Source organism: Castanea sativa, chromosome 6, assembly GCF_040712315.1.
Source record: "Castanea sativa cultivar Marrone di Chiusa Pesio chromosome 6, ASM4071231v1".
Classification (NCBI taxonomy): domain Eukaryota; kingdom Viridiplantae; phylum Streptophyta; class Magnoliopsida; order Fagales; family Fagaceae; genus Castanea; species Castanea sativa.
In genome coordinates, this window is record NC_134018.1 from 55,612,991 (window position 1) to 55,626,254 (window position 13,264).

General features: G+C 32.6%; 2 protein-coding genes across 2 annotated transcripts; one reads left to right on the forward strand and one right to left on the reverse strand.

Moving 5' to 3' along the window:
- Positions 1 to 843: 843 nt before the first annotated feature.
- Positions 844 to 1,419, forward strand: LOC142641568 (polyubiquitin 11-like; the record flags this gene model as incomplete). Its single annotated transcript, XM_075816013.1, is given in 2 exon segments — positions 844 to 1,012; positions 1,015 to 1,419. Coding segments are annotated over 2 exon segments (555 nt in total), but the record flags the coding sequence as incomplete, so codon positions are not given.
- Positions 1,420 to 5,154: 3,735 nt separating this feature from the next.
- Positions 5,155 to 10,473, reverse strand: LOC142640943 (serine carboxypeptidase-like 18). Its single transcript, XM_075815275.1, has 14 exons — positions 10,233 to 10,473; positions 9,992 to 10,128; positions 8,873 to 8,949; positions 8,635 to 8,757; positions 7,309 to 7,411; positions 7,188 to 7,225; positions 6,972 to 7,073; positions 6,770 to 6,850; positions 6,516 to 6,671; positions 6,298 to 6,369; positions 5,999 to 6,123; positions 5,719 to 5,832; positions 5,554 to 5,608; positions 5,155 to 5,454 (listed from the first exon to the last, which is right to left on the reverse strand). The coding sequence occupies exons 1-14, from the start codon at positions 10,364 to 10,366 to the stop codon at positions 5,371 to 5,373; spliced, it is 1,401 nt and encodes a 466-aa protein (XP_075671390.1). The 5' UTR covers positions 10,367 to 10,473; the 3' UTR covers positions 5,155 to 5,370.
- Positions 10,474 to 13,264: the final 2,791 nt, after the last annotated feature.

Below are 13,264 nucleotides of genomic sequence, written 5' to 3' on the forward strand. Positions count from 1 at the left end.
ATCGAATCTATCACACACTTCTAATTTTCTTGTATTTCAAATTCAATTGTACTGCCCCTCCCACCCCCACCCCCCAAAAAAAAAATTCCACTACTTAAATTTAAAATTTTATATTGAGAGATTAAGGCCCTCAAATCAATTTTTTAGATAAAAGGCTTCTTAAAAATCTGGTGTGAAAATATTTAGAGGGGTATATCCAATTTATGTGTATTTTTAGATGCATTTATGTGTAGGCTTGGACCAACAAGCTATAGTTAGATTTAGAGAAAAAATCAAAAAGACAAATAGTAAATTGAAGAGAGGAAGAAAAGTCAGGAACACACATGCAGTACATCCATGGCACAAATTGCGAAAAGGGCAATATTATCTTTATATTTACTCTATTAAATTTGTTTTTTACTAAGGTACACTTTTAAGTTTTAACCTTTATAGTACATATGGGGTTATTTTCTTTTTATTAGGTCTTAACATTTCAAAAAATTTGTTTTTATACTTTATGTTTGATTCCCTTTTCATATTAACTTCATACGTTTCAAAGTTTTCACTTTCATAAAGGGCCAATTAGAAAACTCAATCAAACATAAAGAGTTAAAATAAAGAAGAAACTACACTATTAGTCCCTGAAGTTTACTCTGTGTGCGCAATTGGTCTCTCAAGTTTGAAGCGAGCACAATTAGTCCCTTAAGTTTTAAAACTAAGTTGTATTAGTCCTTTTACTAATTGTTGTTAATGGTGTTACTTACGTGACTAACAGAATAATGACTTGGCATTTTTTTTAATGATGTAGCATGTTTTTAATTAAAAAAATTACATGTGAGAAAAAATATTCACGTGTGAATTAAAAAAATTAGTGGGATTCCGCCGGACCAGCAGAGGCTCATCTTCGCCGAGAAGCAATTGGAGGAAGGCCGTACCCTCGCCGATTACAATACCCAGAAAGAGTCTACGCTTGACCTTGCGTTGAGGCTCCGTGGAGGCACGCAGATCTTTGTGAAAACCCAAACTGAGAAGACGGAAAGTAGGGGATTCCGCCAGACCAGCTGAGGCTAATCTTCGCCAGAAAGCAATTAGAGGACGGCCGCACCCTCGCCGATTACAACATTCAGAAGGAGTCTACCCCTCTCCTGGTGTTGAGGCTCCGTGGAGGTATGCAGATTTTCATGAAGACTCTGACGGGGAAGACAATTACTTTGGAGGTGGAGAGCTCCGATACGATCAATAATGTGAAGGCCAAGATTCAAGATAAGGAGGGGATCCCTCCGGATCAGCAGAGACTGATCTTTGCAGGGAAGCAATTGGAGGATGGGCGCACTCTAGCTGATTACAACATTCAAAAGGAGTCCACTCTTCACCTTGTTCTTCGTCTTCGCGGTGGCCAGCAAATTTCTTTGAAGGTTTAATGTGTTCAAAATGTGTTTTTTTGAATAAGTGTAATAGTTTAATATGAAAACAACAAATAACATGTGTACCGGTTTAATGTGTTCAACAGATAGAAACTAATTTTTTTAATTTACTTTCACACATGTAAATTTAGTTTGTAATTTTTTTAATTAAAAACATGTCAAATCATTTAGAAAAATGCCAAGTCATTGTTTTGTTAGCCACATAAGTAATACCGTTCACAGCAGTTAGTAAAAGGGTCAATACAACTTAGTTTTAAAACTTAAGGGACTAATTGTGCTCCCTTCAAACTTGAGAGACCAATTGCGCACATAGGGTAAATTTCAGGGATCAATAGTGTAATTTTGCCTAAAATAAATATTGTTAAATGTAAATGAATAAAAACAACTCTAAATTATAAAAGTCAAATGTGTACTTTAATCTATTTTTGTACATTAAAGCTATATTTTAAGTTATATGAGGTTAAATGCTGTCATACATATAGAAAGATATTAATGGATTGTTTTGGACCGTTTGGTGCAGCCTACTTTCAATGGTTTATTCTTTTTAAATAAATAAAAAGAACAAAAATATAGTTGTACTACATATAAAATAAAAAAAATGATGCTTTAAAAAGCTATAGATAAAAAAATCAGTAAAGTCCCCCCCTAAAAATAAAATTGTGGTCCCAAATCATAGAAACAGTAATTTGGATTTTTCTATCCAATGTGAGGCCAACATAGTGACATACTCATCAATCCTTGAGCATAATTGACGTAGTACAATAAATCAACAAAAGCAAGTCACCTGAAACAAAAATCTAACTCTTTTTTTTACATGATAGAATCATTTTAAGTTTATATATATCATACTTTTTTGTGCCACGTAAGTTGTTTTTTTCCGGTTTGAAATATCATGTCAATCATGTATTCCGTGAAGTACCTTGCTAATAATTACTTCCATTGAAACTCTCGTGTCCACTCAATCCTTGAACAATAATTTCTACGATTTTACTTTTTATTCAGTCATGGAAAGTTCCATATATACTTCCATCTATCACTTCTTTCATATGGGTGATGCGTAACATCAACTTTTATTTTTTGTTGAGGGGGATTCTACTTTTCGGCTTTCACTCTTGAATGATCAAACTTAAAAAAAAAAAAAAACTAATCGTGCCTCAGTTTATTAGGCTAGCCATCAATCCAACCCAATTTCATATAGGTTAGAAGCTACCATGTATTGAGTTTTGTACCCATTTGGAACCATTCCCATCATTTCAAAAGCAACAAATTTCACCGTAAGAGTTAAAAGTTGCACATTATATATTTCCAAGGCTCATGTAAAACCGCTAACAGTCTAACCTCGCCCTCACTCAACAAGAAAAAGTTCATTTTTAGCAAGAAAAAGTTCATGACTGCGGCGATGCTACTGTTGTAGCCCCCACATTATTTGCTTCATTCATGAAGCTCGCCACAAACAAATTTTAGTTTTACGCGCGCGCGCGCACACACACACATATATATATATATATATATATATATATATATATAATTCTGATGCCACATGAATTTACAAAACCTCAACACATATCGTACGAATATATATTCAGCTTAATGTAAAGAAAAAAAAAATACATTTGTATATACCTAGCTAGCTAGCTAGCCAATATTGACAATAATAAGGTAATGTGGCATGGTTGTGATTGTTAGAAAAACATAGTTTGTATCGCATACAAAACATACGCAGTTGAAAATTAACAGATCTACTTCATTTACAATTGTTAACATGTACTATATAAATTTTAAAATTCAAGAACAAGAAAGCGTACCTTGGTGCGGTGAAATTCAAAACCAAATATTAGAAGTACTTGAGAACACTTTTAATCTTTACTCCAATTCCACTTATACCCAAGAAGTGTGGTCTCTTAATCAGTTTACACGTATGTGTTTAAGGGAGAATAAGAGAGTGGCCTATACTCACATACACACCATTTTCATCTCTTGCAAAATTCTGTATATTTCTCTCTTTATATTTAACAAATTATCTAATTGGACTAGTCTTTTGGGCTATTCCAATTGAACTTTAGTATGTGGCTTGGAGTGGGACTAAAAGGGAACAAATAAGACTCTAATTCCAATGAGCCTTGGGCTTATCTGTCAACTCTTGACAAGTCTAAAATTACGATTAATTATATTTAATACCACTATATAAATATAATTGCACTCTAGGCCTTATTAATAAATTATATCCCAAGACTTTATTATACATGCAACCTCTTCGTTAAAATATTCGTAGTAATACAAAGTTATGAATGTTGATGGTCATTTTGAAGATTACTACATCTTACTCCTTGAATACCCGGTTTAATCCTTTAAGTTATTCATCATATATTTATGAAATCCTTTAAGTTATTTATCATATACCCGGTTTAAGTTCTTTTCCGTCGGTTTGTTTTTTACTCCTTTTTTTCTTTGTTCTTTTTTTTTTTTCATGTAAAATAACTCATGAACTCGAACATGATTAAAATAAGGATTTCTCACCATCACTGAAAGTGGTGTTTCCAATATTAATGGGCTCCACTAATGCTATGTTTGGATGTTGGGGGAAGGAGGGGTTGTAGAGTAGAGGGAGGGAGAGTAATTTCATTACCTTGTTTGGATGTTTTTTAAGGAAGGAGGGGGAGGGTTTGGAGGAGTTTGAACTACTTCTAACCCTTCATTTTTAATTCCCCAAAATTGAAGAGATTTGAGGAGAGAATAGAGCATAAAAATGCTTGACCAAATGAATTATCAAATTTACTCTTACCATATTAATAAAATTACAAATAAAAAGACTAATTATTCTCCCCTTCTTAATTTTAAAAACATCCAAACAAAGTGGAGGATAATCATTCCCCCTCTACTCTCCTCTCCACTACTCTCCTTCCCTCTACCCCCTCTACTCTCCTCTCTCTCTCAAAACTTCCAAACATAGCATAAGAGTTTTTTAGCTCATATAGCATCTTATGATGTTACTAATAAAAATGTTCGGAGTTCAAATCTTCCCAATATATATTTTACAAACCTAACTAAGTCAAAACACCATTTGCAGGCTTGATCAGGCTCCGTTAGAATTCTAGTTTACCAAAATACTCAAGCACAGTTTGTGATCATGTCAACTATATATATGTTTTAGGTCAAGATCATTCTAGAGACTAGAGATTAATATGCCAAGGTTAATCCAACTTGAGATCTTGTCAAATTTTCAAGCCAGGCTTAATCAAGTTTTTACTCAACTAAGCTTTGTTCTTTTGCAGCCTCTCTCTCTCATGTGTGTGTGTATCGATGTACAAATATGCATCTGTGTGTGTTAGTGGCAATTTGTACAATACTTTTTTGTTTTTTTAATAATCAATTTGTACAATACTTTAATTGTGGGTTTTATTGCTTTTGTTTAGTGGTGAGCCAAAATGGGGTATTGACACCTGCTTTGATTGGATTTATGAAAGTTTTGTTCCAGCATTTTTATTTGTTTATTTCATGTTGAAACTTTTTTTTTCTTCCATTTTGAGTTTTTTGTTCTATGATTAGCTTCTCCCCCTTACTAATATGATATTATTTCAAATTTTTACTTTTGTATAAATCTATTATAGTTGACTACACATAATATTTTATCAAAGTCGTTTTAAAATCTTCTAGTGATCTTGAGTATCTTACTATCTTATATAAAGAGTATATGCAAGGCTCCTCTTCTGTAATTCAATATATATGGGTCTGAAATGAATTCATTAATATAGAAAGCAACTTAAGGAATTGCATTTGTAAAAACCTAAAATTAATAACATAGTTATCTTGCATTACAATCTAGTCTTGGGTTACATGTTTAAATGTAGGACACGGGGACTACAACTAGGATTAAAATATTTGCAATGAGTCACAGCATGGACTTGGATTGAAGTTATTTACGATAATCATATTAGAAAACTTCCTCCCAAAACAATACGTGAAAGAACTAGAGAGGATAGTAGTGGATCCATCTTTGAAACATGTCATAGCATTCCTTGCGTTTGTACTCTGCTGGTGAGTGTCCAGCTCCCTATATATTCAAAATAATTAAAACAATCCAGTTAATCTAATTTTCTTTTAATTCATTGCTTGTATCGATGAAGTGAAAAATTAAGGTTCTTTTTCTTGCCTTTATAGTTGCGTATGTCAAGCGGTATCCGCTATTTGTATATCTCCTTGTGTACCTAAATTAAAGAATTATATGCACATTATTAGCCATATATAAGAAAACATTAACACTGAATGAGAAAAAAATGCTAATGTTGGACATTATATATATAAAGTATAAACTCACCCAGCAACCTGACCATCAACAAACCATGGTCTCCAATCAGTATCAATTGTTAGGTCTAGAGCATTTATCCATGTTTCAGTAGCAATATGTGTGACTGCCATGTCATGATCGCCACTGCAGGAGAGAATATAATTTGTAGTTATCAAAAAACTTAGAAATTATCTGGCACGGACAATTTGTTGTAATCTAATTCATTATTTGGCTAACAAAATTTGAGTTTGGTTTATTTTGATAAGTAATAATAATAAATACTTAGTGCAGTGAACTTGCTGATTGGAACCTGAAAGCTATGAGTTGCAAGCCTGAATTGGTCAGATTTTTAAGATAGGGAAGGGCATTTGTGACGTCGTAGGAGTAATCGGAGTTTAAGGTGATGTTGCATCTGAAGACTTCTTTAACTGTTCCCTGTTAAGATAAGATTAACTCATAATCTGAGTTTAGCATTGATTGTACAAAGTAGTCACAATTCCTTTTTTACTTGTTCATGTGACATGTTATGTTGTAAAAGAAAAAAATATGTATCCTTAAACTTCTTGATTCATTAAATATAATTCTACTTTACTCTCAAGAATCACTTACAGGTCGAACATGAAGAGCATCTTGGACACTTTTGTAATTTAACCATATGTCCAAAAGTAAATATTCAAAATTCTGCAAAGGTAAATAAATAAATAAAATTAGTTGCACAATTGTACAGTCTTTTAAACGTGCATGAATGAGAATTTATAACTACTGCAAGAATGTGTGTTTTTGTGTGTGAGAGACAGAGAGAGAGAGAGAGAGAGAGAGAGATTTACTTTGCACCAAAAGTCTGTTTTCTTAGACCATGGTAGAATGAAATTTCCAGAGTAATCTCTAAGAATTCCTTGAGCACCTTCTTCTTTTGCTTTATTTGGTGATATGAAAGCACAACTGGGTCCCAAGATATCTGGTTCATTTACCAGCTCTATGCACTAAATATTCATATTAACGATATCATTCATTCCTGCTGCTTATAGAGTTTACCAAAATCTATGATGTTACAATAAACAAATCTGATAATCTATCCAACCTGGGATATTGCTGCAAGTGCCTCTGTGCAGTTTGCATTTGTCGAATCGACGTAATATCCATTGCAACTGGTTTTGGCCGACTGAAATAGCATTTAACAAGAACAACTATGAAGACGATAGGTTTTGAGCCAAAATGTGTAACGCAAATGAAACTTAAGTAGTTAGAATTAAGGCTTAATTTAGTTAACCTTTTTTAACTACCTCATACATTGCATCCGATATTAGAGCCATTCTGTGAGCAAATATTACTCTTGTGCTTTCTTCGAGATCCATACTTGTATGTGGGCAACTAAGCACGAGTCCCTTGCAATATTTTATAGAACATTTTACTCTAATGTTCATTAAAATAAAAAATGAAAAACGTTTTAAAAAAAGGAAAAAAGAAGGAAATTCAAGTCCTTTAAATAGATTGTGTACTTTGAGGTTCACATTTGGCTCAATTCCTGCTTCGTTGCCTGCAAATCAATAACAAAGAATTGGGTTTTGAGTTTGTGATTAATATTGAGTTTACCAAAGACTTGTGATCAATATAAGTTACCGTTTATGATATGTTCGGCAATTATTGGATTAACTACTCCTGCATAGGAATCGCTTCCAAGATAGACCGGATTGTTCATGAAATCTGTGTGTTCCATCAACCACTGTGCCACGAAAAAAAAGATTCGTACTTATAATTCTCTTAGCAAAGGAAGGATGAAAGAGGTTTAGTCATAAAAACAAAAAATCAAATGTTTAAATTTTATGTTTTTGTAATTTAAAATTAAGGATCCCTTCAGTTAAAAGAGTGAAAAATAAAAATGATAGAAAATGGGAAATTGATAGAAAATTGGGAGGAAATAAAATATTTAATTTTCTCTTAATTGTATTTAATTAGAAGGATAAAAAAATAGAAAGATGGAAAATAGTTGAGAAGAAATTTACAATTATATCTTTATTATATAAAACAAAGGTAATACATTTTTATATAAAAAAAATTGTATGAGGTCACTTCTTTTGTATTTTTTTTTAAAGCCAAGTGAAATGCTTGAAAAAAGAGACAGGGAGAGAGATAGAAGTACATCAAAGAAAAAGACTAATGAACGAAACCAATGGGAAAAATAAATAAATAACCAAGGAAACATAGGTTTAGAAAAAGACAAAAATTAAATAAGGAAAGACAAAAAAAAGAAAGAAAAGAAAAGAAGAATCAAATAGGTTTAGAGAAAAAAGACAAATTAAAGGAAAGGAGAAAACACAAAGCCCAAGAATGCATGACAAGTCCATGTGCACGTTGATTATATTCAGAAAAGGTTTTATTTTTTAATTTTTTTTTCTCTTTCCTGATAAACGATTATATTCAAAAAAGTAAACCAACGTTTAAAGAAAAATGCACGTGGCCCAAAAACAGTAGCAGGTAATATTTTACTCGATTATCAAAAAGTAAAGTTTTACTTTTTATTAATTATAGTCAAAACTAGCATTTTGAGCAGATCAATAGGCAACTTAAATATGTTATGTTTTTGCGAGACCCGTAAACCATGGATAGAATTAAGCTAAATGTCAACTTATGCTCCCAAACTACTTAATAAATTTTCAGTTTTAAAAGACAGTGATACGGATACCCATAATCTATTATTCAGTAGCAGAGTTTTGGCCCTGTGTGACGAAATGTACTTTCACTTCAAAGGAAATTCTCTGCTGTGAAACCACAGTGAATAAATTAAAGGCCTTAAATTAGAGAGCTTCCCTTTAATTGAAAGTTTGAAACCCAAACAAAATTCATGCTTTTTAGATGATGGAGCTAACAAAGCAATTAGATCCACTTTAAAATTACCGATAAGCATTTTAATTGACTATATATATATATATGATCAATTACACTCACATTTCTCAGAAACTGATAGGCTTGAGCCGCCAATTTTGTGTCTGATGCGTTCCAAGCTTCTGAGGTTGTTGCATATGAGAAACCAGCACCCACAGGTGCATCTAAAAATAACACATTGGCTGTCTGCAAAAGCATTAGGATTATCAATAAAGAAAAAAGTATGATAAGGCAAAAGTGGAAAGAAAATAAAATGTAGATAATGGAAAGGAATGAAAAATTGCTGTACAACACTTGGTACCTTTGTCCATGTGTTTGGTTCATATAGCAGTTTCGGTAATCCCCCAGTGTAATCAGAGATATTGAATTTTAATGGTCCTACAGGCGAACATTAAATTCATCAAGTTTGAGATTAATATCTTTTAACTCATAAACATATTTGAGTGATGCTAAAGCCTAAGAGTATGACATATTTTCCTATATTAGCCTTATATATTTTATGTCACAAATGGCATAGAGGTAATTTAAAATTTTATTTATTTATTCTTATAATAGTGCTAATTATATACATTGTCACCTTAATGTAGAATTATTTTGTAGTAAAATTTTCAAGAGTTGGGTTTGTATTATACTTAATTTAATTCTAAACAATGTCAGTTACACTCATAGTTTTCAAATCTAAACCGTTTAATGAACTGAAAATTAAAGGAAGATGTTCAAAGTTTTGAGATCAGACCAAGGTTCAACCGTGGTCAAACTGTTATGTGTCATTTAATTTTTTTAAAATATATTTGGTACTTAAATTGGTGTTTATTTATTAATTTTCATTCCTGACCAACAAGATGTGTGTAGCCCAATGATTTGCATAAGACTGAATTGTGACTTATAAACAATGGTTACACCACACACACTAACTATAATTTTTACAATCTTCGTTTCTTTTATAGAAAGTTCACCCTAATTCAAAAAGAAAAAATCACAAGTAAGCCAAACCCTAGAACAATTTTCTACCCTTGCAAAATTTATAGAGTATTGAAGTTGATCAAATTCCTCTTTCAGCTTTGGCATGAATCGAGCCAATATATATATATATATATATATATATATATATATATATATATATATATATATATATATATATATAACGAATCTCCACCGTGACAAGATTTATCCTAATCCACAAATGCATCAATTGCAAGACCCAAATTAGAGGCAAAACAAATGAACAAAGTGCATATCTCTACAAGCTACTTCCAAATGCGTCAATAGGTGCCAAATGCGCCCAAAGATAGTGTCAAGACCAATCAAAAGAACAAATGTTACCGCCACAACAAATTTCCAAATGCTCACTCCTCGAAACTTTTCAAATTTAGTGTGGGGTTAATTAGACGCAAAGAGAAGAGGAAGAAGAAAGTCATACCAATCTGGTACAAGAATCCATTCAATGCAGAACAACCAGGGCCTCCGTTGATGTAGAGCAAGAGAGGGTCAGCTCCCGGGTACCCTTCCGACTCGACGAAATAGTAGAAGAATTCCACTTCACCAACACTAATGTATCTATAGACAAATTCCCATCAACATCATCACCAATCAATTAACCCAAACCCAGTTTTGGTGCAAGTAGAAATTATTCAGTGCAAATAAAAGAAAGTAATGTATACCCAGTTTCAAGTTTAAAGGGCAAATAACCAGGGAAGCCAGGAAGAGTCTTGACAATCCAGTGTGAGACTACAGTGCCAGATACAAGCAGTAGAAACAGCAAATGCAAGCATACTGAACTTGCTTCCCAAGTCATTGTCAAGGTGCACGCATGTGGTTTGGTTATTAGGCTATTAGCCTCCAAAATATTATGTACAATAACTAGGCTTCAAATTTATTACTTACTATTAGTGAAGTTATGGTGTTAATTGTTTGAAGTTTGAACTGAATTATATATAGGTATGGAAGGTCGCGTGAATGACCAGGGAGTCTAGCTCATGAACGTTGGTTGAAATGTTGTTGAAACGTGCGCACCTAGAAAATTTTCTTTGCATCATTGAACCATAGATTTCTTTCTTTGGGGTAAATTACATTTTAAACCCTTTATAAAAAGATAGTTTCAAATTAAATTAAACCGTATATCTTTAAATGTTTTAAATTAAACCTTATAATTTCTCTAGTTTCAAATTTGAACACTAAACTTACAAAATCATATTAATTTAAATCTTGGACGTTTTGGATTTGATTGGGGGTTTAAATTGACGATTTAAAAACTTCTATACTTATATAAAACTAGCCTCATCACACGCGCTTTTCGTGTGCAATGAGGTTTTTTTTTGTTGGTCTAGTGTCATAATTTTCTCTTTTTAAAAAAAAAATAGATAATTTTGTTTTGAAGATACAGATTAGTAAGAGAGTGTCCTATTTTATAAACATTTTAAGTGGCGTTGGAGATATATTTTTATTGGGATGTCCTCAAGTTTTTTCCCCATTAAATGTAGGGTTTTGGAGTATTTTTAAACCACAAAAAAAAGTCCAGTCTAAAGAGAGGAATCCTCTTATAAATAGTATAAATAATTTTGAATCGAGGGATTTACTATCGAACTGAAATTAATTAATTAATATAGAGCAACATAAAGAATGAATTTTATATGAATCAAAAATTAAAAAATATATTTATCTTTCATTATTGTTTAGTCTTGAATGACATATTTAAATGTTGGAGACCAAGGCTGCAACATGGATTAACATCATTGCAATGAGTCGCTACATGAACTCGAATTGAAATTATTTAAGGCACACTTGGTACATTAAATGAAGATTACGAAAGGAATGATAATCCTTATTGTAGAGTCTATATTTTTAGATTGACAACCATGAACAAATATAACATTTTATAACATAGTTTGCCTAGTTGATTAGTGTTGAATTAAACCTTGGAACAAGAGAAATCAAATTTAGAACAGCTGAAAACTCAAGAATGCAAAAAATAGACTGCTAGAATACTGCATTTCAACTACAAGATTGAAAGTAACTTACTTCAACTAGTTGAACTGCATGTCTCAACTGATCAAGACTCGGGTAGAATGAAATTTCAACTTCTTTTTTCAGCCGTTTCATCTAGGGTTTTGATGGATCTTATGTACATATGAATACAAACCCTAGAGCACGTTCTTTAAGACACAAGAGGGTAGTATTACGTACACAAGTTTGGAGTTTTTCCAAACCCTTTTAAAGCTACAACTAGAGTGATCGGCCAAGAATGTATTGACCCCTTTGGTAACTTAATCAATTAATTTAGCCAAGTGAAATTAATTAAATTCAATTACATGCAACAAGTGTGGTAGCACAAAGAAATCACCAAATAACTAAATGCAGCGAAAAATAAATTTGACATGGGTGATTTGTTTACGAATGGAAAAAACTACCGAGACAAAACCTCACCGGGTGAATTTAAGGTCACCACTCCCGAGAATCCACTATTATCAAAACAAACGGTTACAAGTAAAGGAATTCCGGTATCTTATACCAACCTACAATTGACCGTTACCCCAATGCACAATTGGACTTGTAATGTAGTAACAATCTTTCCTTTCAATGCATGACTCCAAGTACGTGACAAACCAATTGATGCACGGATCCTAGTACGTGACTTACTCCTTTGCACTAATCCAAGTACGTGACTAACACACCAACTTGAAGAAGATGTTGACTGTAAAATTCTTCAGTTCATCCAAACAATAAAGATCAAGAAGCTCCTTGGTTACAAAACCCTTGGCGCAAAGACACAATAACTTCTACAAAGAAGATGATGAACTAGGGCAAATTTTCTCCAGTCACAATATGCATGAATAATCACTTTGCATCACTGAGGCGACCCTTAAAATAATCCTTATATATGTCTAAGATTGTGAGAAAAGAAACCCTACACAAACATACATGCATATACGTGAAAACAGATTTGAAAAATCTAATTTTCGTAAATCTCGATAGATAGGTTATCTGTCGAGCTGTTGTCAAACATCGAGCTAAGACTGCCTTTTAAACCTCGATAGATATAATCTGTCGAGCTGTTGTCGAGCATCGAGCTAAAATTGCCTTTTAAACCTTGAAAGATACAATCTGTCGAGTTAGCTATCGAGCTTTAAAATACAACACTTCCTCACTGGTTTCTTGGACAAATTTGCATAGCTTTAACCCTTGACTTGAACAACATGTTTCTTGAAGACTTAAACCATTCTAGATCTACCCAATTACTAGTAAAATGCGTTTTGTCAAAGGATTAGCCAATATACAATAACATATGTTTTAACAAGTTCTAAATATGTCCTAACATAGAGACTACATGCAAACATTGGATCCAATTATTTAGTAAAGTTGTTGCAGTCAATAAACCATAGTTGCTGATCAAATATTTTAGCAGAAGTCTTGAAGTCACGAACATGGGAGTTCATGTGCAACAACCCATAATAAGAGTTTGTGGATTCAGAACTTCGTACAATCACACCAGTAAGTACTACATGAGGTAACAATAGATTTAGGGTTAAATCCGTTGTTAAAAGTTGATTAATCTTATGACATCTGGGACCTAAAACCCTAACACTTTGTAAAGTTTTTCAGACCCCTTAAAACAACCAGTTTAACCTAGTTATTTAACCAAGTTATTAACTTAGGTAAATTATGCAAATCTAGGTTAACACAAAACAATCATATC

Bases quoted from the DNA above. Each gene is read 5' to 3' on its own strand.
- LOC142640943 (XM_075815275.1), bottom strand. From the start codon at position 10,366: ATGACTTGGGAAGCAAGTTCAGTATGCTTGCATTTGCTGTTTCTACTG. The intron at 6,851-6,971 runs GTAGTTAAAAAA...ATGCTATTTCAG, and splicing joins TATCGGATGCAATGTATGAG to TCGGCCAAAACCAGTTGCAA. The intron at 6,124-6,297 runs GTAAGTGATTCT...TTATCTTAACAG, and splicing joins ATGCTCTTCATGTTCGACCT to GGAACAGTTAAAGAAGTCTT.